The sequence below is a fragment of the Anas platyrhynchos genome, chromosome 3 (assembly GCF_047663525.1).
Source record: "Anas platyrhynchos isolate ZD024472 breed Pekin duck chromosome 3, IASCAAS_PekinDuck_T2T, whole genome shotgun sequence".
NCBI classification, from domain to species: Eukaryota; Metazoa; Chordata; class Aves; order Anseriformes; family Anatidae; genus Anas; species Anas platyrhynchos.
In genome coordinates, this window is record NC_092589.1 from 83,349,322 (window position 1) to 83,376,335 (window position 27,014).

The 27,014-nt window shown below is 41.4% G+C and overlaps 2 protein-coding genes across 6 annotated transcripts in view; one reads left to right on the forward strand and one right to left on the reverse strand.

Moving 5' to 3' along the window:
- Positions 1-7,367, forward strand: part of GJB7 (gap junction protein beta 7) — a 31,799-nt gene extending 24,432 nt beyond the window's left edge. For 2 of the 4 annotated variants that reach the window (XM_013093494.5, XM_021267828.4), the window contains 3 exons: positions 779-840; positions 2,818-2,901; positions 4,380-7,367. In XM_013093494.5, the coding sequence (XP_012948948.2) occupies positions 4,407-5,201 (795 nt within the window). In that variant the 5' untranslated portion in view covers positions 779-840; positions 2,818-2,901; positions 4,380-4,406 and the 3' untranslated portion in view covers positions 5,202-7,367. The remainder of the gene's footprint in view (positions 1-778; positions 841-2,817; positions 2,902-4,379) is intronic. The other 2 variants (XM_013093496.5, XM_021267829.4) reach the window with 1 other exon arrangement.
- Positions 7,368-10,762: 3,395 nt separating this feature from the next.
- The window catches only part of ZNF292 (zinc finger protein 292), a 56,967-nt gene continuing 40,715 nt past the window's right edge, over positions 10,763-27,014 (reverse strand). Inside the window, exons 5-8 of one of the 2 annotated variants that reach the window (XM_038176628.2) lie at positions 25,388-25,590; positions 22,384-22,520; positions 20,581-20,722; positions 10,763-18,863 (exon numbers count right to left, since the gene is read on the reverse strand). In XM_038176628.2, the coding sequence (XP_038032556.2) occupies positions 11,676-18,863; positions 20,581-20,722; positions 22,384-22,520; positions 25,388-25,590 (7,670 nt within the window). In that variant the 3' untranslated portion in view covers positions 10,763-11,675. Of the gene's footprint in view, positions 18,864-20,580; positions 20,723-22,383; positions 22,521-25,387; positions 25,591-27,014 lie in introns of those variants that run through there. The other variant, XM_038176629.2, reaches the window with a different exon arrangement.

The window sequence follows — 27,014 nt, forward strand, 5'->3', positions numbered from 1 at the left end:
GATGGGATTTTGCCACTGCTGGCTGTGAAAAAGAATGCCACACATTCTTAAGGTTACGGAGCCTACTGAAGACGTAATTTATATGGGATGCTTTCAGAGAAGTGAGTGTTTGGCAGCTAAGGTAGTGAAGCCCAGAAAGGAAAGGGATTTGTCCCAAGCCACTCAGAAAGCCTGTGCCAAAGTCAGATGTAAATCTCCAGTCAACCAGATGAACTCTCTTCCATCTAGCCTTTTCTTTTCCTTTTGTAGTCACTTGGCAAATAAATATCTAGGCTGATGTTTTTACACACCACGTCTATTTTAAGCAGGATTTAATTGTTTACAGAATTCTGCATTTAGTATAACTTATTGCAGTACCCCGAGGCTTACATAGGGACACATTTCTTGTTCTGAGGAGTTAAAAGTTAATAATAGGCACGAAATAGCAAGAGCCTAAAATCAGTAAGCTAAGGAAGGTGAAGGCAATGGACCGGGCTATGAGAGGCCCTGGCTCTTTAGCTCTGCCCCTGATGTGTTGGGTGATGTTGGATAAACCCCATCACCTCCCTTATGGACATCTCCTCCACAGCACAGGTTTTCCCTGTCTGTATTCTTGATGTTTTGAGCAGAAGACTCAATTTTTTATCAAGTTAATGAAGGATTTATGCCAGGGAAGTTCAGTCCAAAGAACCTACAGATTGATCTTAAGTTGATCTGTGAGAGGAAGCAGACGGCTTATCCAAACCACCCAAGGCTAGGTTTTCTGACCTCTGTATTTTTTCATTGTCTCTTTCATAAGGACCTGGAAAACCACTCACATCGGCACGCTGACTATTGAGCAAGAAGCAAAGGCGCTGCAAGGTGAGTGACCTGCAGCAGTAGTTCTTCAGCTCCTGCTGCTGATGCTCAGCACTGTGAATAGCTGGTGCAGGCCCAGCTTGGCGGGGTGGCTTTGGAGCTGGGCTGTCCCTCTGCGTTCCCAGGAGGTTTCCTGCTGCCTCTTCTCCTGCAGCAGAGCGCTGGAATAGATGCACCACGGTAGGGTGGGAGCGGAGCTTCCATAAATTTCAGGGCAGGCTGAACAAACACCTGTCAGCAAGAGTTATAAGCGTGACAAAGCCTTCTTAGGGGAACTGGTGAATCGGTGCTGCTCAGCCTGTGGACCTCAGTAAGGAAGCAGTGGGTAGTCCATGAAACAAGCACAAAGGATCAGCAACAGTAAAACTTCCTTATACCACCAAACAAAGAAAATAAAGGGAAAGTGAAATTACAAAACGAGAATCTGAAGTTAAGTTTCATTATTTGTATGGTCATTTATAGGAATCATCGTGCCAATGCCTTTATTCCTTTTCTCAAAATGCAGAACTGACAGCTGTTTTAAAAGAAAAGGGCTGAGATTATGTTTTGTTTATATATATATATATATAAACCCTACATGTATAAAAGCTCTAGAGGATGACCTCTCAAGATCGCTACCAAGTCTGCTTTATTATGATCCCCTACTCTGTGATCCTCTACTACTGTTCTCTGCTTTATTTTACACTATTTATGATTCTTTCCTTATCAAAAAAAAAAAAAAAAAGAAAAAAAAAAAAGACAAGGTTAAGCCATAGGTGCACCAGAAAGCTCCCATTAGCAATGTTTGTATCAGAAAAAGGAATTGACTTTCCATCTCTCAGCCCGCAAGGCTGGTTGTGTCCGCCTGCGCGAGTGCTAGACCTGCAGTGCCCAGACCCATCCTTTCTGCTCTTTCTCACCCTTCCATTTCCATTTCCACTAATGCAGCACCTTCGACCTGTGATGTGCCTACTTGCTCCGAGCTGCCTGCCCCCTGTGTGCCTTTAACGGTGTGGATGCTTTCCCCTCTTCCTCTCTTTCTGAGTAGGTGGTTTTTGCATTTTCTTACTTTTTCCCCCAATTCTCCTCTACACAGAGATACCTTTTCTGCTTTTAACGTCATTAAAGTAGCAGAGCCGACAGAAATCTAGATGAACTCATTCTCTGAATGCTCTTCAGCGGATGCATTACTCCACGCACATTAGCCAACCTTCCACAGACCTCACTGAAGGATGGAAAGGATTATTGGGTATGTTCAGCAGCAGTGGCGTTACCAAACACTTTACTCAATGAATTCAGTTCCTCACTCCTGGAGCTGATGGAGCACTCGGCGTGCTCTGTCTGCTCAGCAGGGCAGGCTTGAGGCAGAACTGAAATGACGTCCATATCTGAGGGAAACAAGATGTGCGAGAGGCCTTCTGGTCACCTGTGTCTCACCAGGGGTGTCCAAGTCACATCCAGGACACACATTTTGTATGTGAAGAGGAGGTAGATGTGAAGAGAGGGGATTACCTGCTCCAGTTCCTGGCAGGGAGCAGAAGCAGCCCAGGAATTTGTTTTCATTCTCATCCCTGCTACATCAGGCAGAAGTGAGCAGAGCATGTCAAGGTATCTCTAGCCTTCAGCTTTTGTCCAAGCTGGGGTGTGCGTATGTGCACAGAGAGTTTGAGGTAAATCTAACCTCAAATTCCTGCTCCCCTTGCCACATTCATCTTCTTCTTGAGCACTTGGAGCAAATGATCTGACTGGTTTAGACTCCCTAGTGTCTCCTTTGCAACTTCCAATAGAAGCTTTTCTATTTTTGGTGGTGGTCTTTATTTCCTTTGTGCCAAACAGATTCCCCTATGACCCATTTGTTGCTGTCTTTCTTGAACCTTTGACTCATTGAAGGGCCGGATTTCTAGGTGCCAGCCTCTGTTGCTGTATTTCTCAATAGCTCTGAAGCAATCCCACCCATTCCATCTTCCATGGAATAATAAAATTCAGTCTTCCCTTCTGCAGCGCCTGTGCACATCTGAAAATCCCAGAAAAAGGCCTTTGAGGCTTTCCTTCAGCAAGAAATCCATTCAGGAGGACAGCTTGTTTGTGAGTATTGATGTGTATGAATGCTTGTACTTGCTCGTGTGAACGCTTTGTTTCCTGGCCTGTGCTTTATCGAATAGCAGGGTCGGTAGCATCTTCACCCTTTGCTACTCAGCCCCTTCGAGGCTAACACACATATTACCTGCCTAGAAATCGTTACAGGCATAGTGCTCATACCTCAGAGAGCTTGATTTAAACATCTGCTTGAGCTCTAATTGCAGATGTAGAGGATAGAAATAGCTCCTTAATGAAGTCACCAGTCTGCCAAATATATTTAAAAGCATATGTCTGATAGGATACAAGCCAAACGGTATTCCTGTTACTCCTTTATACCTACAGCATAAAAGAGTAGTCTGGTAACAAGCCTTGGTGAGAACATCTTTTCAGCATCCTTCCCAGTGTGAATTGGCCGTATGGCCATTCCTCAGCTCCTCCAGGAAGCCCCCAGCTCTAATGGTGCAAATTATGGTGCTCTAAATCTGCACCTACAGCACCGGCAGGGGGGGGTCCCAAATGCTGGGGCAGCCATAGGTGGGTGCATTTTCTCTCAGTAGATGGGACAAGGCCATTAAGATCTAAAATATGGATCTGGAGGCTTCTCAGATTCCCCTCCTGATGTTTCCCAGCCATTCTGCTTCCTGTGAATGGATCTACTTCTTGCTCGTACGCAGGGGCTTGGTGTCCTCCGTGCAGAACCCAGGGGTGGGAAGGGGACCGTGCGCTTGCTCTTGGTGCCTCTCTCGGATCCTCGCTTGACTTTCAGCAGAGTCTGGCTGCCAGTGGCTCCTTGAAGCATCCCTTCGCAAAAGAAAAGCTCCAGAGCTAGGGCAGGGGAAGACTCACATTGAAAAAAAACTATTATTATATATATACATATATATAAAATCATTAAATTCTGGGAATAAAGTTGTGCATTTCTTAAACGATAAGAAATTGAAAACAAAGCAACAACAAAACAGCAGTGCAGCAGTACAGGACTTAAAATACTGCATAAATTTACTGAGACAAAAAGAAAACAATTTGCATCCTGGTAGCCAATTTGTTCTGGGATACTTGGCTCCTATGCATAAATCTGAAAGTTAAATGGGATTTGGTGATGCCTACTATTTGCAAAATGGATGGTGCTACGTTGGGCGTGCCTTGGTGGTGGAGCACTCGTCTGAACTCAGCCAGGGATGCTCAGGAGCCCTCGGTAAGAACAGGCACATCTACCTGCAGAGAGGACAGCCTGACAGAACAATTGGGCTTCAGCCTAATTGACAAGAGCCTACTTTAACAGCAAACAGTTTTCGTATGATAGCCTCAGAAGGTACAAGTTATTAGAGGTAGGAGAAGATTTGCTTTTTATTTTTTCCCCTTCCTTATTAATTGCTTAGTCAGTTTAAATTGCTTCAACTCCTGGCTGCATTTCACCTTGAACACGCTTCCCGTTCTCTTCAGCCAAGAGGAAGCATCTCTGATCTTGTGCTTCTTTTATACAGCACTTCCTTCCTCCCCCGAGGAGAAAGATGAGCTGGGCATTCCTGCGTGACCTGCTGAGTGGAGTGAATAAATATTCAACAGGAATCGGAAGAATCTGGGTAGCAGTTGTGTTCATATTCCGCTTGCTGGTTTACGTTGCGGCTGCAGAAAACATCTGGAAGTACGAACACGATGAATTTGAATGCAACATCAAGCAGCCTGGCTGTGAAAATGTTTGCTTTGACCATTTTTTCCCTGTCTCTCACATCAGGCTCTGGGCTTTGCAGTTAATCCTGGTCTCTACCCCCTCGCTCTTGGTTGTTTTCCACGTTGCTTATCGAGAGAACAGAGAAAAAAAGCACAACCAGACACTTTACAAAAGCCCAGGTGAGATAGATGGTGGGTTGCTGTGCACTTACCTCATCAGTCTTGTTTTAAAAACAGGATTTGAAATAGTTTTTCTCATTCTGTTTTACAAATTGTACAACGGATTCAAAATACCACATCTCGTCAAATGCGACGTGAGACCGTGTCCTAATACTGTTGACTGCTATATCTCCAAGCCGACTGAGAAGATGATTTTCCTCTACTTTCTGGTGGCAACTTCATGTCTGTGCATTGTATTAAATTTAAGTGAACTGAGTTACCTCCTTTGCAAATACTCCGTGAAGTGTTATCTGAAGAGGTACACCAAGGAACATCGAGGCTCAGCAAGCGGCTGCCACAAATCGGGAACCATCAGTCACAGGAGAGCAGCAGCTGCAAGACCAGCCCATGACAGCCCCCTGTCCTTGCCTCTGAATGAACAAGATGGACAGGAAAATATCTCCCCACTGACTTGAAAGGTCGGACAACACCTTCCTGTTACACCTGCTGTATCTCGTGAATCGCTCTGTTCCCATCAGTTCTTCACAGAAGCGAAAGGAGAGTTATCTAGGAAGTATTTTTCCTCTCTTAGTTCCCTCCCTCTGTTATACAAGCAAATAAATCCACTTGCATTATGTATGTCACGCATAGAATTACCTAGATCTGTTCATGTTGAAGAGGCCTGAAAATTCCACGGGGTTTTAATATCTACGCAAATGTTTATGATAAATCACACTGGAACAATTGCTCAAACACCTGTGTTTTGCGTATTACATGGAATTGCTTTGGTACAAGCAAAAAGGGGATTTTTATATCCAGAGATGGAAGAACCTGGAATTAAGATACCATTATTATTAGAGAACCTGGAATTAAGATATTGGACAGTGAGGGGATTTAGAGCGTTTCACAGGTAGGTGGATCTGATCAATGTTGAGATAGTGACCAGAAGGTGTTGGCATACAACAGCTACTCATGTCTCAAAGTGGGCTGGATCATCCCAAGCCCATCCCAGCTGTCCTCCTATGAAGCATTTCAAAAAAAAGAAAATATAATAAGGGGTAAATACATCTAGCTACGCCAATGGCGATAAAGGCAGAGCAGGTAATTTAGCTATTTGTGGAACACCTCCTCCTGTAGGTACTTGAGCCCTTCACAGTCTGTAGGACCTTTATCAGCAGAACACATCCCATAAGAAAAGGTCCTCACTCACACAGGCATTGCATCCTGGCGCGTGGATTTAACTCCTGGTCACCCACACCGAGCAGCACCCCAGCCACCACACACATCATCTGCCTGGTGGTTGCAGTGGGTGAAGGAAAAAAATCTTCCACAATTCTCTAGAATCCAAGCAGAGAAATGTAGACTCCACATGCAGCAAAACGTGGGCCAGCGGTCCTAGCATTCAGTAGCCCCAAACCCGGTCCCTTTGGTAGGGCTGAAAACACCACTGCTTCTTCAGCAGATACCTGCTGTTGAAGAAGATGGGCAATGTAAAGACACTCGCAGCCTCCCATGGAAGCTAAGTAGACAATAACGACTTACTGCCCCCCAAATTTCAGAACGTCTCTTGAACACTGCACATCCCCGCTCTTTGTTACGGTTGTAACATGGGCTAACAGGGAAGGGACAGAAATGAGTCTTCTTTTGAACTCAAGGTTCGGAGATGATAGAAATCATTCCTAAAAAGACTTATTTCAGGCTAGTGTTCTCCTTCCTTTGCCATGTTCAAAGACCTGACATTAGTGCTGAGTCTGATCAAAACACACACTTTTAGAGAAAAAGCTGCCTGCAATAAGCAGAGCTGCCAGGATGTTGCACTGATTTCATTCCAGGATAGAGGAGGAAACAGTAGTGAAAGCACGTTAACTGTTTTTTCTCTCCAGAAACTCCAGCTGTGGTTACAAAGCATTACTTTTATGAGCACTGAGGCAGCAATTACACAATTAACTTTAGGAAATATTGAAAAAATTATGTACTTTTGACCATGATTTTCAAGCTCATGCGAGTTGGATTTTTTTTTTTTTTCTTTCTATAAACCTGATTTTATAAGAGGTGAAAATACATTGCCTCTGCTGATCTTGCAACAGCAGCGTGTCAGATACGACTAGCTTGCCAGCTTGCGGCCAGTTAAAGTTTTACATCTCGCACGGCGCGGTAGCAGCGTGTCTGTCGAGACAACGTGCTTTACAGCTCCAAACATCTTCTGTTGAGTCTCTACATAGGCAGAGTGGCTCAGGAGAGGGAAGCAATTACAACGTCTTTTACAACTACTGCACAAACCCCGTCAAGCACTGCGTGAAGCAAAACCATTGCTGGTCTGCTCCGTGTAACGGTACTGCCACCCTTTCGGTAACTGAGAAAGGAAACCAGAATTATCTCGTCCTTCTTGTACCTTAATGCATCATTTCTTAAGACAATGGAACACTATCCAAATGAAAAATGCTGCCATAAAGACTATTTTGTAATTATCAAGGACAGATTTGAAGATAGCACGTTAATGAAAAAGCTCTTTATTTTTTAAAGCAGGGTTTATTTGAGAGCAAAAGAAGCAAATGCAGCTTAGCTAACAGGTTTCTGATTAAATTTGTCATAGCTGCTCTCTAATACAAAAAATGTTAAGTCAGGGCTTGAAGGGCTTCAGAGCATCCCTCCAAACTCTGCAGCTGGCCAGAACTTCCTGCTTGGACCAAAAATTTTCATGTGATACAAGAACTTCTTTTAATGCATATACAAGTTTTTATTTCTCACTAATTCCTATCCTCAACAATCATGAAATAATAAATTATATTCCAGATGATAGCGTTTCAAGTATTGGAAGATATTTCAGGTTTGATACAACTAGAAATCATTTCTCATGTAAACCACTTCATTCTGACAAAGTATTACGGGCCAGCTGCGTAAGCCCGGACTCCCTGGTAGCAAACACCCAAGTGGCTTTTGCATCAAGCTGCAAAATTAGGAGCATTTAGCAAAGCCATTAATGTAAAGGAAACGAGCATCACACAAGGCAGCTCTGCCAGATTTTACTTAACGTGAGAGCAGGAACTCCTCTATTTTCTGAAGCCTTGCTCTTGTCCAACATTTGGTCTGGTTCCTTTTACCTTTTACTGGTTCCTTTTCTACCCCAGCCCCTTCCCCACCCTATCACCTTTACATTCCTTCCTCTCTAGGTTAAATCTTCCTCATCCACCCATCTCTGAAGTCACTCATCCTTGTGTTTTTGGTTCAAATGTGTTTGTAGACTCGAAGCCTGAACTCAAAGGCTTTTTTTTCCCCCTCATATATCAAACTTCCATGCTACCCATACAAAAATACCTATTTTTTTTTCCATTGTAATGCTGTATCTCTCTTTTTAAAAGCTAAAAGAACTGTCTCCTTTAACACACAGCAACTGGTACGAAGCTGACCTCAGCCCTTACCGTAATGGAAAAATACCACAATCCCTCCATACACATTCACACAGAAATATTTACCTCATGCCTTTTTTTAAAACTTCTCCGCAAACATTGAGAAGTTCCAAACCTTTTGTAAACCCTTGTGTCCTTTAAAACCCAAGAAATCTTGTCTTGTGAGAGATAAGTTTTAAAAAATAGGGGAAAAAAACAGTTCCCTATGTGCTGGTAGTTTCAGCACCCGCAGCCTCCTCACACCCTGCGGCTCCCCCGGGGCCTGGTGCCCGTGCAGGTGGGACCCAGGCCCGGGGGCTCCTGTGGCACAGAACCCAAATGCAGGAGTATGGCCACCTGCTTCTCCTTACCTGAGCTGAAATCTGCTTTTGGTGTTTCTTAAAAGCTTCTCTCCCTGACCTCGTAACAGCCGTGGGCAGGACGCGCCTCCAGAACGTCAATGTCGGCCACCCCAAAACAAGCGAGGACCTGCACTGCACTCGATTAGGGCTCGGACAGTGTAAGAACTTCTTTTTAGGAACACAGTTAACCACAAGAGAGGCTAAAGGAGAGAGCAAGAGGGGTAAGGAGAGAGAAAGAGGTGGGAGAGGGATGGCGAGAGATGGAGAAGCAGCAAGAGACAGGGATGGAGCGGGGAGAAGAGATGCTGAGGTAGAGAGGAGGCGAGGGGGAAGCAGGGAGCGCTCTGGGCACCCCACAGGCTGAGGAGGCATCAATGGGGTCGGCCTCGGCCACCCCCAGAGCCCTGTCCTGTCCCACAGGCAGAGGTAAGGCCGTTTGGGTACTGTGGGGCTGCCAGCACGCTCGAGCAAAAGGCGTGATACATCACTCACGGGGAAAGGCCTAGATGCAAGCACCAGAGAAATTTATTTCATCAGCAACTTTTGTAGGTGGCTTTAGCAAACTACAGTACCCTCTGCAGTCTGTGACATCTCATACCAAACCCTCCTTTCTGTTCCTGTTAAAATTATATATATATATATATTTAAAAAAGGAAAAAAATACCATACTAGATTGCCTGCTGGACAGGCTGTCAGTACCTGTCTAACAGGGAATGTGCCACGAAGCTGGCTATGCTGGTCTTCAAAGTGTGGATTATTGGGCTAAGAGAACGTTAAAAATTTACTTCTCAGAAATTCAGGTCCTACATTCAGATCAGAATTTATTTTTTGGATGTTTATGACATTGGATTTTTTTTCCTTTTTGTTCTGTTTTATAGCATCGTAGTGTAACACTATGTACCTAAATAGTTTTACGCTATTCTCAGTCTAAAAAGTGCAAATGGTGCAGTAACTCTAACAGGGAACATTATGGTTGGAAGTATTTTACTTACAGAACAAAAAAAGGGATTAACATCTAAAAAAATTAACAACTGTGAGGTCTGTCGACAGCGCCCAGCCAACTGCCTGACAGCAGCGGGTCTCACGAGAGGCTCCGGGATCCCTCTCCGGAGGTGCTCTGCCCTCTCCTCCTGCAGATCCTCTCCTCTCCACATCCAGCTGCTGCCATCCAGCAGGAGCCCGCTCCTGAAGTCCGTGTACCTACAACCATCTCTCCTAGAGAGAAAACCCAAGCGTTTGTTTCGCCTCTATCGTTCTCAGATGGCACTTCTGATTTACCGACTTGGAGCCAGCAGGTCAGTCGCTCGGGAGGGACTGAAAGTTGCAAACGGGCCCTGCTCGAAAGGAAGCGTGTGCTTTGTGGGAAGGCGAGCAAGTTAGCACTGACGAACAGGAGCTACTCCCGAGGCTGAACCGCTGCCGCCTTTCTGCTTTCAGAGGTAATTTTCACTCTCCAAACAAGTCACTTCGTGTTGTCGGAGGAATGTGCCCTCTGAACTGGTATGCAAGTCAGCTGTCAAGGATTCCAGGTGAATAGCTTACAAGCAACGAAGCGTGGCATTTAATGCAAAGCGTTACACGGCAAGACAAGTTGATAGAAAAAAAAAGCAAGCCGATCTCTCCCAAGATAAAGACTATTTTATATTACTGAAGGTAGGTCACATCCAGTAACGAGAACAATCCAACAAAAAATTTTTGGTACCGCACAATCCAGCTGGCTTGTCCCACGGGAGTTAAGCATAATCCTGTCCTAAAAACAGAATCCTGGATACCGACAGCTCCCACTACCGCCTTCGCTCTCTGGGTTACTCAGCCAACTGGACGCCTGTCGTTTCGGTCAGCAGCAAACAGAGAAATCACTCCAAACCCGGGTGCTTGCTACGCGCGGCGCTGTTTCTGGGGCTCCTTCCAGTGTGGGAAACACCGAGGTGGCAGAAGGGCTGCCGAGCGCAGCCAGCGAGAGGAAAAGGAGTGCAGGGAGAGCCCGTGCCATCGATAGAGCACAAGCACCTCGGTTATCTGTAAGATCACAATCTCACTTCCCTTTCAGAAAGTGCCTCGTTTATTCAGTTTGTAACGGTATGGCATAGGACTCATGTATTTTATAGATAGATAGATACCAAAGTGGTATTATCAAAATAAACCATCTGTTTTATAAACCCACTATTTACAGAAACGGTTTCTGAAGGTTTTTTTCTTCTTTCTTTTTTTCTTTTTTTTTAACAAAAATTAAACTATACACCAATCTAAGTTACAGAAACAAAAATAACCTTTATAAGATCACATGTATAAAACAAGAAATGAAATGTGATTTTATTTAAGGCAATACTGGGCTACTTCACAAATCACCACCTCAAATATATACACTGCTCCACACTACTAATTTTCTATCACATTCACAACAGGTTCTTTAATACCAAATATTGTTTTAAATCTCCAATGTAGCAAACTATTTTTATTCACATTTCCATTTTTATTATGGAATCATAAATGCTTTGTATCCAATTAAAAGCAATGAAAAATGTAGCTATAAGAAAACTATTATATTTATGAGTTAACTACATATGAGTATCATCCATAGATACTGGATGTTAAATTTACAAAAATGAGTGTGTCAGTACGTTTAACCTATGAAATGTTATCTTATCCAGCTCCTCTCCTGTAAAGAAATGCTTTATGCAAAATAAACTGGATATGGCAGACTTACCTAGCTTTAGTTCAAAAGGTCTTAATTTAAAATGACTAAAGGACAGTTTTAAAAACTCGATCACTTAGTTACAAATTAAAATTCCGAATATAAATGTGTCATTTAATAGTTTAGACTTACAGACTGCTGGTGGCAGCAAATGATTTACAATAATAAATATATACAAAAAAAATGTATCTACAAATAAAGAGTACTGTTATACATGAGCAGTGACCTGGTGAAAGATACCAATCACAGACAATTCACAAAGATTTAGTTCATGGAAAGGACAATTTGATAGAAAGTTGAGGTTTTGATCAACTATTTACAAAGCTGAAGCAATTATTCTGTTCTTCAAGTCCCATAGGGATAAAAACAAATAAGAAATTTACATGACTGATGCCATGTTTTTTGCTAGATTAGATCACTTCAAAATAAAAAGAGCTCCACAGTTACTAGCATGCTTGATGGCTTCCTATTCAAAATAAACTTTATTACAGATCACGGATAAACACACTAGGTTTTCAGTTTTGATTCCCCTTCCTCGTTACCCATAGCAGTTTCTTTTGTAGCTGTAACGTCTGGATTATTCTCCCAGCGTCCATCAAGTTTTCTCAAGCTGACGGTAGGTCTCATTTCCTGAAGCTGCTTCAACACGCGCTCAGTGCAGTCTTTAAGAGCCTTGTCCAAAACGATTTTTACATTTTCACTACACTGAAGCTGGGATGGATTGGCAAACTGTACAAGGGTTTCAGTTTCCGAACACGACCAAGTGACATTATTACTTGCTAGGGAGGAGGTCTTCTCGGTAGATTTCCGTAAGTTTGAATGAGATCCTTTTTTGGTTCCGCTGCCATGGTAGTCTCTTTCAGTGTTTTTCTTTTGCTTCACAGCAGACTCTTCCAGGAACTTGAGGAAGGAAACTTCAAAACCCATAGGCTTAAATGAACTCCAGTCGAAAGCTGCAGGTTGCTCTTCAGCTGTTTGAATAGCGACAGCAGTCTCTTCCTCCCTGTGCGTGCTACTCACTTCGACTGGCGGTACTTCCTCTGTTTTTTCGGTTCTCCTCCTCTTACTCTGAGACACATTTTTCTCTTTGCTTGCTCTTTTTAAGTTGTTTGATTTTTGCTTCTCTGCCGGGCAGGAGTTGGTCTCCTGTGAGTCACTATTTACACTGGAAGAGATTTTTGCTTGGTTTTCAGCACTAGAACAATCCTCATTAATCAGTTTAGTAATGAAGAGTTCTGTCAGTTCGTCCACCTCGTCCTTCTCACCTTTCTCACTTTCATTTTGTGGTAATGTAGATGTGCTTGAATCATTATTGCTTGCTAACGGAGTCGGTTCTGCCTCTTTCACATCGCTTTTTTTATCAGTCTCCTCTTGCTCACACGGTGTTTCCTTTACTGGTGACACAGGGTGCTTTTTAGATACAATAAGAAGATTTCTGTGCTGTGAAGTAAATGCCTTGGACAATTTGTGACATTTATAATGCCGTATGATGTTACTTTCACTCGTAACCACAGACGAACAGCCCTTAATCATACACGGGTACTGAGTTAGAAACCTGCTCGTACATTCTGATAAGGCATCGTTCCTCGCCTTTATTGAAAACACGTGCTTGCCACGTTTCAGTGAATACGCCTTATTTTCTTGAATTTGCATTCCTTTGGAGTTTTTGTTTTCTAAGGTAATGTTTTTCTTTCGTTTTGTTTTCACCGACAGCCTGCTACTTTCTTTCCCCGATCTGTTTTTCAACCCTCTCTGTTTGGACTTCAATGGTTTCTCCTGATTTGCTTTGCTGGAGATGTTTTCCTGACCTGGCGTCAGCCTCCTGGGTCTTATGAGGTGATCTTTATGCCTGTCATTATGTTTATTAAAAATATGCCGGAGGAGGTTAGATCTAGTAGCATAAATACGGTCGCAGCCTTCGCAGTCACACTTGAACACGCCATCATCTTCTACCTTGTTTGGCCTTATCTTAACACCGTGTTCTGTCTCAAGATGCACGATGTAGTTAAAATACGCTGTAAATGAGGACTTGCATTGAGACTGATCACAAGAAAACCTTCCCACCTCTGGAGCCGCTTTCATGCTTCTGATTTCCTCGGGGGTCATGTTATGAAGCTTCATGTAATGCTGTATCAAGCTGGGCACCTCCTGGAATATCCGAGAGCAGTCGTTCACCTCACACCTGAATTCCCTGACGGCGGGTTTGGTTTCAGCCTCTTCCCGGTCCTCCTTGCCCGGATCGTTCTCCTCCTCCACTTCAGCAGAGAAGGCAGGGAGGTCTGACTTGTGCACAGCTTGGTAATGAAGGATCAGGTTTTGCTGAATCGTAAACGCCGCGAAGCAGCCCTGATGGACGCATCGGTACGGTCTGTAGGGGCTGTATCTGGTAGGAAACTCCAGAGATTTTGCTACGGGCTTCCGACGTTTCCTCTCCTCTTTTTCCTTCCTGTGCCTCCTCGCTTTGCGCACTTTTGACTGTGCCTGGGAATTACCAAAAGCAGCTGCGTTAGGCTGCTCAGGCTGAATGGAAACCACCTGGGGAGGTTTTTCCAGTCTTTCAGGAATACTTTTTTCTGGTAGTAATTTTTCTAAGACCTTCACAGGCTCTACAGCTTCCTTTATCTGAGCTTCTTTCACCAAGGGAGCTGGAGTTTTGTTTTCTATTATTAGTGTCTGCACATTTTTTATTTCAACAGGGCGCGGGGCTGCGTTTGCAGTTTCATTTTGAGATCTTCTGCCATAAGGCCTTTTAATTTTTAATTTGACCATCTCCTCTGTTGTAAAGTGATGTACAAGCTGGCAGTGTGCTCGGAGGTTAGAGTTTCTTGTGAATGTTTTTGGACAGCTAGCGACAACACATTTAAAGGGAGCGTACTTCAGTTGATGTTTCTTAATTTCGAGTATCATTTCTGCAGTGTACTGATGAACCTTGCCATAGTGTTTAAATAATGCATCTTTTGTCATAGCACTATAGTTGCAGCCTTGGTCCTGACATACAAAAGGCTTATTAACTTTATCACTGAAGTGAATGTGAGTTGTCTCTGAAGCTGTCTGGACCAGGGGTTTACTTTCAGTTGATACAACAGGAACTGCTGGTGCTAGTGTATCTGCTGGAGGACACTGGGAAACACTCTCAGAGACCTGGATGGATGAATCATTTTCTAGTTTCAGTTTCTGCAAGCCCTCCAAGATTTCCAGTATTTGAATATCATCTTTCTGAGATGTTTCAGACTGAGCAGAGTTGCTCTTTGCAGCAGTGGCATTGCCTGCATGCACTGCAAACTGTGCGTGAGTGGGCAGCATTACATTATTGGAAGAGTTTCCTGAAGAAGCCTGTGCGTTACTTACTTGCGAGTTCTGTCCCGAAGCAGTGCCAGCATCCTGAAATTCCGTTTTCACCTCGAGTATCTGTGAGTTCATGGCAGTTTTAATTATTTCGAGGGTTTTTTCAAAATTCTGAATAACGTTGTCTTCTGAAATTTGTTCCTCCGAATTTGTCTGCGTACACGAATTTACAGCCACCATTTGGGAATCCCCATTTTCAGTTTTTACTGTTAATGGGGTATGAGCCTCGAGATTTGTTTTGAAGTTCTCTTTGATACTGGCCATGAACAACTGATTGTCAGCATTACCGAGTTTCTGCGTGAGATTTTCCACCACTGCTTGAGAGTCACAATTTGCCAGCAAGTTGGACTGAAAATTATCTCCCTGTATTTGCACATTTCCGTCAGTGCTTTTGGTTACAAGTCCCATCGTTGTGATATTATTTACTGCTACTTTCTGTGCTGTGTTAGGTGCAAGCAAGGGTGTAGTTGCTTTTCTCTTCCTCTTTGAAGCACTGGTTCCCTTCTTATTTGAGTTACTCGATCCTGAATTATTGGGACTGTTTATAACCGTAACTCGTGAAGTGTTCCCTGCAAAGGTTTGTGCTGCTGCAACAGCATTAGGAAGCGAGCTAGGACATAAGCCATTTTCAATTGTCTTTAGCATTAAGTCATCTGTTGCAAAACCAGGCAAATTCTTGCACTCGTTTATTGAAGGTATTTTGGCATTGAGGGTCCTGTTTTGGTCTGTTAGCAGGGTGCTGGGGTTGCAGACTGTCTGCAACAGAGGTGACGCGGTTGAATTGGGGAGAACAGCTGCATTTATTTGCGTTGTACCGGTGACACAACTTGTGGTCACTACATGTGGAAGTACTTCTGTGTTATCAAACGTACTTGAGATGCCTGCAGTTTCCAAGGCTTGTTTTATGATTTGATTCCCTTCCTCATTTCCACCGGTATTAAAGTTAGTCACGTTGGCCCGTGGAAACATCGTCTGCAATAAGGCTGTGGAACGATTTTCAGCTGCAAGCAACTGCAGGAAGGATGGGTCCTTAAAACACGACTCTGGATTGAAGGCTGACTCCTGGGGCTGCTGCAAGCTTAACGAATTTGAGGAAAGAATCATACTGGCGAGCAAAGACTGTCCATTAGCCTGCAGAGCTTCCGCAGAGATTTCTGACCCTTCCAGAGGCTTACAGTAAGACCTTTTGGATAAGTGACCACCAAGTGATCTAGGATTAGTAAAAACTCTGAAGCACCTACTACAGATAAATTTGCCGTCCCTAATTATTGCTGGCCATTTTGCCCGCTTGTTATGTTTTGGCTTCCTTTCTTTCCCATTTGGGCCCCGGCCACGGTCCTTTTTTACCTTGTCTGAGGTTGGATGTTGAGAACCAGTTTCATTAAAGTTATTTTCATTGCTCACTCGCAAGGGAAACATTTGATCAACAGTTTCTTCTTTTGGGAAAGCAGAGCTAGTGTTTCCTTCTAGCTGAGACGGAAAGTTACTTGAACTATTTTCCAGTTGTGAGAAGACTGAAGTTGGGGCAGTCTCTGCTGGTGAAGGAAAGAGCGACATAGAACCATTTTCTGCGGGCAAAGGAAGAAAAGGATCTGAACCACCGTCAATATTCAGAGGCATGACTGTTTTTGCCAGATCTTCCAACTGGGAAGGTAAAGTTGCACCCGACAGATTTTCCATTTGTGAACACAAAACACTTTCAGGTTCACTTTTAATACGAGTAGACAAACTTGGATTCATCACGCTCTCCACTACAGGCAGCATAGGATTAGCCAGATTTTCTAAGTGGGTTGGGAACAGAGGACTTGAGACATGCTGCACTTGACTGGAACAGGTGGGATTCACATTGGTTTTGTTCTGCGCAGTAAAAGCAGCACCACTGGGATTGCCTGCTTGCGGTGGCATCAGATAGACGATCTTCCCATCATTTGCCACGGTTGGTAAATTGCTGGATTTCCGTGGTTTCTTGTTTTTCCGCTGCATTTTAAAAGCAGCGTACTGATCGGGGTGTGCTGCCTTCATATGCTTGCCAATGCTCTGCGATGAGTTGTATGTTCGAGTGCACCCCTCGACCTGACAATTAAATTTCTGAACTGGGGCTGCTGGTGAGGCAGCTGGAACTAACGAGCTATTTATGTTAGGCTGCGATGGAATGAACGTAATACTTTCTAAAGTTTTTAGAGGCAGGTTATACAGATTAGCTGCAGCTTTAATACTGTCTTCAATTTCAAGCTTGGAAATGGGTACGCTGTTTCGGTACCCTGCCTGATTCTGCACGCTGAAGGGATTTACAATGCTCACTTGCCTTTCTAAGCTTTTGGATTCAAGGGCTTCTGGTTTTAGTGTGTCTGCACTCACAGAAATATTTTGACTATTTTGGGACTGACTGAGACAATTCTCTTCCTTTCTCTCCTGGAAAACTGGAAGACAAGAATCAACTGGTGAGCACAACTGCTGGGCTCCAGGTTTAGTGGTATCTACTTTACTGGTAGCAGCAGCCAATTTACTTCTTTTTACAAAGTTTTCTCGGACCTTCTGGTTAACAGCAGGCACCTTAACACTGCCTGCTGGAGCTGCTACTTCTGTCTTCACTGAACCTGCAGCAGACTGCTCTGGACCAGCATTTGGCAAGGAATCACTCTGCCGCAGAGCGCTTGCAGGTGCGCTTACGCTTCCATTCCCCACGGGTTCTGCTTTGATTGGATTCCAGATGTTGTTTTCTCCTTCAGTGAAACCGCTGCGGTTGTCAGCCGGAGCAGATGTCAACTCCTCTTTAACAGCAACTCCAACAGTACTTTCATTAGCATTACAAGGTTGACCAAGATCAGACGGATTAGTCTGGCCTTCGGGCTGCTGCACTTTTTCAGGCTGCTTGCTGTGATCTTCAACGTGCTTTTCCAGTTCGTTCTGGGAACGGTACACTTTTCCGCAGCCTGTGAATTTGCAGGTATAGGTATTATAGTGTTGTGCTTCGTGATCATACAGTAAATAGGCTTCAGAAAACACTCTGCCACATTTAGGAAACATACACTTGGCTCTGAAGACTTGATGCTCCTTCCTGTGAGTCAGCAGCTCAGCGTAACTGTTGAAACCAGCCTTACATTTCATCTGTATGCAGATGTAAGGCTTGCTGCCACAGTGCATTTGTAAATGATCATTCAGGTGAGTAACACTTACAAAATGTCGCCTACAGTACTGGCAAATCACTTTTTTGCTTTGCATTTCAAGAAAACGCTTAGCCTCCTCATTATCTTTATGCCCCTTTGCATGTGCTATTAGGTTTTTAAAATACTTAAAGCCTTTTTTGCAAAACGTTACAGGGCAAGTGAATTCATTAACAGGTAGTGGCTTTTGAACTGGCACTATCTCTGGTACATAAGGTTTATCTTTGTCATCGTTTTCATCATCGGAGCCGTCATTATCATTGAACACAATGAAGTCTGTTGAATAGAGACTGTTCTTTTTAATGGGTCGCTGCTCCTGTTTGGATACAGAATCAGTTTTCTGATTCTCGTTGGCAGTTGCTACTTTTGGAGGCCTTCCCAACCTTCTCAGTGGTTTCATAGCAGCCAGTCTCTCTTTGCTGGATTTTTTAACATGCAAAGTTACGTGGGGAACAAAGTTTTCTTTAGAATTAAAATTTTGGGCACAAATAGGGCAACTGTAAATTCCATCTTTATAATGTTTCTGCGCATGCCGAACTATTCTATGACCTAGGAATTCTTTGTCGCATAACACACAATACTGCATATAAGCTTGCCAATTCCTAAATCTAGCTGATATGAACCCCCTCTCTCTGAGTTTTTTAATTTCTCTCTTTTTCTGCTTTTCGTCTCTGATACCCTTAAGAAGGCTTGTAGCATCATCAAAAGTGTCAGCAAGCCCATTCACAGAAGTTTCCTTAGTCTCTTCTTGGCAATCCTCAACCTTCTCATAAACTTCGCTGTCGTTAAGTTCGTCTATTGATGACACGATCGATGCCTCCTCTCCCATCAATGCCAGACACTGACGCTTTAGAGTTTTCCAGTCCCAGAATTCGGGATCAAAAGGCCACTGAGTTTTCAGTACAAGTAAGAGCTCACAGCGCAAGGAATTTGGTATTGGAAGATTCTCTTCATCGTACTTCTGGTCAGGCTGATTATAAAGCATTTCAACAGCATAATATGCATCCACAGTGGGTTCGAGAAGAAATTCGCTCAGCTGACAAGCACGTTTAACCTCCAAATCATCTGGAAGCAGACAGGAGATAGTCTTGCAAATAGATATCTTGACATCCGCATTTTCACTGGATTCCAAGCGCAAGGCTTTCACACACAGCTCAATGCAGGTTGCAAGTCCAGCACCATCAATCTGTAAAGCAAGATTAAACTTAGTAAGTCAGCTTATCGTGACCCTTCTTATATTTGTAAGTAAAAGGTATCATTATTCAATCCTCAGTGTCAGGAAAATACACTTATAGAATACTTTTTACTTTAAAAAACAAGGTGGTTTATCTTTAGATGCTATTCTTTTAAGTTATGTCATTTGTCTTCATGCTGCTAAAAACCGTGGAAGTTTTCATACAACTAAAATACTTATCAATTTTATGCTCTGCCTAGTTTGATGACTTTTGGCTTGCATGGTAGAGGTGTTCAGTTTATATTAGAGCAATACTGAGACTTTTCAGTAACATAAAACCTGCCAGTTGTGTTACAGTTATTTGAGATAAGCTTCTATGGAGCACTAAGTTACCACTAGGTAGAATTAAATGATTAAAAGTGCTACAGCTACAGGAAGAGAAGCACAACATTTTCAAAAAGCTCTACAATTTGGAAATCCTTTAAGGTGTAAGGGTTTATTTTTGTTTTTAAAGATTATACCACTTCAAAATCAACTGACTATAACTGAACACAAGGGCTCATTCCAACTGAAAGTAGTAAGTATAGGTAAATGTTCCAGCACTTAAGTGTTTCAAAGCTCATGTAGATAGCCCTTTATCATTTATGCCCTCCAGCAAAGAAAATTACATTTATGTTCACTTTACACTTCCTTTATGCTGCCAAGGATGCATAGAGAGGCCACAGTATACATGAGAGTAAAGTCAAGTGAATTTATGAACGCATATGTCTTCTACACATATGGCTTCTACACATATGGCTTCAAATTTCAGCCATCAGTAAAATAACCTACAGTTCACTAGGGAAAAATCAGTATGGCATGGAGCAGGCAGCTCTTAATATCACAAGCCTTTGCAAAAATCATCTCGCCCCCTCTGATTTAGTTCAGGTCTTGAGGAAAAATCATCTTTAAGATTAGAAGCCCATGATGAGCCATGCCAGAGCACTGCAAAAAGAAAAAAGCAACTTTCATACTTAAACTGTATGGACTTACAGAAATCCTCCAACTAAAAACTTTTGGAAGAGTTAAACTTAGCTATAAACCTGAAATAATGCAACTACTGATAAGAAACTAGGAAAATGAGATAAAAAGGTAACTGAGATATATGAACTGAGTTTTTAATGCAACACTGGATCTAAGTCCACAAAAGGTAAGTACTGCATTTATCAAAACAAACTGTATTCTTTGTGGCTTTGGCTTTTGTGGGATTGACTTTTTTTTTTTTTTTCCTTTTTTGACTTTTTTTCCTCTTTCAATGATTTTCTTATATATTAATACAGAGCCTTCATTTAGTCTCCATCTTTTAAAATATTTGAAATATGGAAAATAATGAAGGGGAATATTAGGACCTGGCAAAAGAAAATACCTTAGAGGATACAGACAATTGCAGAAGTCTACAACTTCACCTTTACATTTTATTTCATCTCAGTTGTGGCATCCAGATCTTTTGTTTATCCTTTTTTTTTTTTTTATTCCACTGGAATGAAGAGTTCTAATGATTTAAAACGAATCAACTTAAGAGTTTACCTATGCAAGGAGGTTGCTATGGTCTTTCCTAAAACCAATTATGATTGCTCCACAGCTGATTCTATACAAAGAGACTGCATGTCTAAAAGCAGCTATCATTAATTTTCCTGCTTACAGTTCCATTTAAAGTCCCATCAAAATATTCTTTCAGGATTGTCCTTACCTCTGAATTAATTACTTTAATCAGGAAGAAAATGTGATAAACAGTCTTAGTTAACACAGAAAGTTGACGACATCTCTCTAGATACACTTGAATAGAAGGCTCTACCCTTTGCTGCAGTTTACTCCAGAAAAGAGTCAGTTCCCTAGAACAAGAGAACAATATTTCAAGGCCAGCAACACAACCACTAATCTGATCAGAAGAAATGCAAGGTTGAGAACAGTATCTACTTTGTGTTTGGGAAAATAATAATATGAATTTATTCACACCTTATCATATAGAGAAAAGCTTTTATACTCACATGATTAATATTTAACTTTCAAAACTATCACAATGGCTCAATTCCAGAAGAACAGATCAGAAGAAAAGCAGTAATGCCACATATTATGCTACAGAATTTGCAGACTCATGATGTTGTCTTGAAAAACATCTTGCAAAGTAGTTTATTCTTTACTAACTGGAATTTTATGCTTCTGTATTCTTAGTAATAACTAATAGCTATAAGAGGATGGCTTTTCTCTGTGGTACCAACATTTTTCTTGATCTGCTCTGCTTTAAGAGCTTAATTTTACTCTGTTTTAGTGAGAAATTAGTCAGAAAAGACAAACAGTAATACTGTAGCTACATTAACGCACTACTTCACCCCTTACATTAGACTTTTCCTAAATAAAAGGCCCTCCTTAGGTGCAAACAGCAAGGAGTGCTTAGTATCCTACAGAATGGTGTAACCCACAAATATTTATTATTATCTGTTAATGCAAAATCCTGCATGAACAGGTGCTCTGCTGCTGCTGCACAAGGAAAAGAGGTGCAGAAACAGAGCACAGCAAATCCTTCAGGAACTGTACAGGTTTGGAAGCACAACCACGCTGTGAGCAGATGGGAGCTCAGACTAGCAGCTCCAGTATCTGCCAACAAAGACCAGTTATTTGTTCCCACATCACTGAAAGCAAGCCCTAAACAATAAATATTTTAATCTAGCTGTTTACTCCAGTTATAGAGTGAACAGCACCTCCTTTTCCAGAAGTTTGACAGCGGAAGAAATACTGTGTTATGAAATAAGGACAGAAGGGAAAAGTACTTATGCGTTGAATTCATCATAATGCTGACTAGCTGCCTGCAGATATTAAATTCCTCATTTCTACAACACAAGATTATTGTCAAGAAAAATGATTAGTCAGCTACTAGTATTTGTTAATGCCTCCTCATACAGTACAGCCTTCAACCTCTCATAATGGAAGCTAATCTGATCAAAATCTTTTATTTTTTTATTATTTTTTAATCATAGACTGGTTTGGATCGTAAGGGACCTTAGAGGTCATTTAATTCCAACTCCCTTGGCATGGGCAGGGACACCTCCCACCAGCCCAGGTTGCCCAAAGCCCCATCCAGCTTGAACTTGAGCACCTCCCGGGATGGGGCATCCACAGCTTCTCTGGGCAACCTGTGCCAGGGCCTCACCACCCTCTGAGTAAAAAATTTCTTCCTAACATCTAATCTAAACATACCCTCTTTTAGTTTAAAACCATTACTCCTTATCCTATCCTTACACTCCCTGACAGAGTCCCTCAACACTCTCCTGTGGGCCCCTTTCAGGTATTGCAAAGTTGTTCTAAGCTGCCCTGAAGCCTTCTCCTCTCCAAGCATTTTTTTTTTTAATTCAAACTTTCCAACAGCATTATCTCCTTCCTGTTTAGCTCAGATTTTATCAAATAAAGAATGTTAACCTATGGCTTAAGCATCAGTTCTATCTTCACAAAATATTTTTTGTTGTTGCACTAGACATAAAACAATATCCAAACTCACCAGGCACAGTACATCTCTCCTTGCTGCAGTTGGCGAGACAAAAATGCTGCACATAAAATTAGAGCACTCTTTTCATCTCCATCAGATTCTAGGTTACAGATCATTTCTAGCGCATCTTTGCAATCTACTTCTGCAATCTGGGAGGAAAGAAAACAAGACCAAGACTAAGCAAGTGGTTTCATTTACAGACATACATGAATCTAAACCTTTACAAAAAGACAATTTAGAACTTAGTGGGTAGTTAAATATCAAACTGAGATACATTTGAAAGCATATTAGAATGTTTCTAGACAGCATCAAAATTCATTATGCTAAGAGAAAAACTTTTTTTTTTCCTGAATTGAATACAAACTTGTTTCTCAAAGACATCAGTCTCATGTCTAATGTCCCAGTTACTTAAACTTTTTGAAGTACAGCATTAGTTTTTCATACATACTACATGCATATGGTAAACGTAATAATAAGCAGATTTAGAACATTAAATAGCAGCCTAACACAAAAAGACTACTATTACCTGAAGTTCTAACCCAGTCACTGATGTTACTACTGTTTGAATACAGCAGGTGGTCAATAAATGAAGTTTAATGTGAGCATTCCAGTATTTTTTAAAAATCGAAGACAAAAAGAAAAGGGAAGCTATACAGCAAGGAGCAGATCAAGTGAATGCTTTCCTACAGGAATAATGCAGTCTGCGCCATGTAATTTAAGCCACAATGTAAGCACTTAGTTTCATAGCACAACAAAGCAAAAACCAGTCGCTCAGTAGTACTAGGCAATTGCATCAATAATGAATCAGCATCGTTGTTGTAACTACTACTGTCTATTTTGATTCTCAGCAGACTGATTTGATTACATCAATTAGCACATCTGGCAGGACATGCTGGTATTTATTCTTCGATGTTGGCAGCTGAAATTAAACTTGGCCATTCCAACAGCACTACTGAAAGTCTCTTTTGAGTAATCAGAAGAAATCCCAAAGCAAGAAACAAAAGCCCCAACCCAAATAACAAGATACTTTATTACTTTGGATATGGTGACAGCCCAGCTTGGTTCAGCATGATGGTTATCTAGCTATTTCCCCAGCAATTAAGCTACCATTCTGAAGAGTACAGCAACTCATTTTTTTCCTCTAAATTGACACTGTAAATCTGCTAATAACCCTTCACTGAACATCATCTGAGGCTTAAGAATCTCAAATTCATCTTCTAAAGAAAACCGTTTCTCTCAAAACCTCAGAGAGGATGGATAAACATAATTGTCATACCAATTCAGACTGAAGGTCTGCTTCACTCAGCACCCTCTCTCAGACAGAGACTCTCAGTTAAAAGCTTAGGGAAGAACACATGAAGCTGGTTTTAAAAATAAAATGATGTTTGTTTGTTTGTTTTTCTGATATGTTTTTCCAGCCTCTCTGGATTTATATGGACCCAGCTTCCAGCAACAGTCTGTACAGATCAAGCCACTAAGTCTGTCAGTCTAAGCGCTTCAACATCCTGCAGATTAGAATTCTCCACATTTTTTAGCAATTTAAGCTGAAAATGATTGCAAATGCAACTTTTCTGCCTATTCCGAATTGATATCAAAAGCTCCATAACGTTTCAGAGTGATCTGTGCTTTTTGTATTTACCTTGAATTTCCATTTTCTCCTACCATTCTCAGGCTACGGAAGGGCTATGAGCCCTTTCAGTTCAGAAGCCCACCTTGACACATTAATAGTGTACCTGCCTTCTGTTTGTAATACGTGAACTTCCCAAAACAATTAGTACTCTGCAAACAGTGCTGCCACTGAAGCTTCAAAGCTAAGCAAGCCAAGCTAAGCAAGCCAAGGTTTGGAAATACCTGCATTAGGTTATCTGGGATACCTCAGTTCTAACTCTTCTGTGTGCTAAGAAACACGGGATTCACGATTCATTCACTGACTGAGCCCAGTCTGCTTTGGGAGCGTGGCAGGGCTGAGTAATGAAGGAAGCATGTTTGCAGGGTCACACATTCCAAGTTTAGCACGCTAACACAAGTACAGTCCTGTCACAGCCTCTCCTACGGAGTTCCTGCTGGGATCCCTGAGCCTGTTCTGAAATGGCCCCCTGCAGCCAGAGGTGGGAGTGTAAGACCGATCCTACCTCCGTCAGAAGAACATGCCCAGGGAGATGCTGTCATCTTAGAATTTAGTCTATATCTCGGGTAGGAAGCTCTTCCAACTCTAATCATTGCATAATTTTCATCCCTTTAAGACCAATTTCAACATGCTTAATACTTATTATTAACATAAAAGATGATAGAGACAAAAAACAGCAAAGAGATGCAGACAGACAAAAAAAAAACCCTGACAACTGAAGTTAGTTTTCCTTTATTTTCCTTTAAGAAGGAAAAAAAAAAGCTCCAGTAAAATTTTGGGGTTGAGTGAGAAATGGAGATGTCACCTGAAAGAATGCAGAATAGCAAAGCTGTCATCTCTTTTTTGACTTTTGCATTTAAAAATGAAAAGAATTTTGTATTTCAAACCAGATCAAATATCTAATTTCACCTTCAATTTCACCTTCTATTAGAAGTAAATTGTGATCTCCTGGCATGGGTCAAAACCATTCAATTCAGAGGAAGAACGTACAGTAGCATCTAAAGGGCTCCATTCTACGTGCTAGATATTATGCAGAAAGTTACAGTTAAATCGGTAAGAGTAGAAAAATCATTATCTCCACTTCAGGAACAGGAACTGAGGTACAGATTTAAAATACTCTATGCAAAATTAAACGTAACGTTGTGGCAGAGGCAGAAAATGCCTTCTAGTGACCTAATACTGCACATCCACAAGCGTTCCAGTCAGGAATTATTTCTGATCAGTTTAGAAGTGCCTTAAACACAAAGAAAAGCAGAACACCCAAAGTATGTTAGATCATATTTTAAAACTAAACATCTTCTACATAAAAAACAGCCTAACTATATCTAGTGAGTTTATTATTATTAAAGAAATAAGTCTAAAAAAAAAGTTCTTTTTTTTTTTACTTACTTCTTCCATTAGCTTTTCATTTGGTGATCCTGAACAAAGACAGACCAGGTAGGTTTGCTTGAAATTGCCTTTTGCACTAATTTCTGGATGATCAGAGCACAGTTTTGCCAGGGCAGTAGCTTGCATTAATTGCTTTGTTTTCATTAGGTGCTTAATACGCATATCCAGCAGGACAGGGCCTTCAAACACTAAAAATTCATTCACTTCAAAGAAAAACAAGCCAAAATGTTACATACACGTTTCATAGCAGATTACAGAATTAACAGATCACATTTACTCGTTTGTGGTTAGCCCAGAAATTCTATGCAAATCATAACAGGTACAAAAGGTACGAAGCACAGACGATAGAAAATCTGAGAACTGTACTTGTTTATTTATTACAAGGACTCCCTGCTACAGCAGACTTTTTATCTACCTGCAGGTTATAATTCATTCTAATTTCTCGGTAAACAGCTGCACACAAAACAGATTTAGGAAGCATTTAAAAATTAAAATGATTAGGTACCATTTAATTATAGCTCTACAGAAAGACAACAGGAAGTCCCAGCTCTCACATCCTTCTTCATGCTTTTCTGCCATGCCATTGCTAAAAGTTGCTTTTTAAAGACCTTGATAGAAGGATAAAGGCGACAAATTATCTGAAATTCTCTGAAATGCTGTTAAATACTGCATGTTAAGCACTTACACAGTGCAGTCAAATTCTCTTTTTTTCAGTCACGTTTTTTACAAAAAGAGGCATGTCTTGGATGCATACATTTGACTGTATATAGGTTAAAATTCAAAGAGACACGAAGGGCTAGATTTCATTCAACTGTATCGTGTAGATACTCTGTTACCAGAGTTAAAACTCCAGTGTGAAGCTCATACAATCCAAAGCTAAGTGAGTCAGTGGAAGGCTTATGAATCCTACAGAAAAGGAGAGCACAGAGCACGGGTTGTTCCAACTCTTTATGAATACAGCTCAGGTGCCATCAAGGTCTTCAAGATCAAAATTACTCAAGCTCTGAAGCTTAAAATATAATACTACTTCCAAAATATTTAAAGATAATTATTTAATCTAGATAGATACAATCAGTTTTATTTAATCCTTTTGACATCAACCACTACCCTGTGACAACTGTTTTCACAAGCCAGTTATGTACTGCATGATTTTTTTTTTTCAATTTCCCATATCTTAATTTAATGAAACAGCATTTTAAACAATAAACACATGCTTTCCCTAAATACCTCCTCTGTACCATTCTTTTGTGAAAAATATATGATTCATGATATTCTCCCAGTGTTAGGGTAAACTCTTGGTCTTTACTAAATGGGATTTTTTCCAGCCTTTGAGGATTTGCATCACCCCTTCCTGAAACCTTCTGGGCATTTGCAATGCTCATTTTTTGATATATATTGGTAGAAACATTCATTATATTCTCCTGAATTTACTTGCATTGAATTTCACTTGCATCGTGTAGCCCATTCACCTAATTTATTATATTCTCTTGATTTCCAATGTCCTGTTTGGTCTTGATGAAATAAAATAATTTCAGCATCTGTAACATTGATTAATTCAGTCTAGTATTTGAAATTTTAGTATATTGAACATGATGTTTACTGAAAGGAAAAACGATCCGTCTTTTAT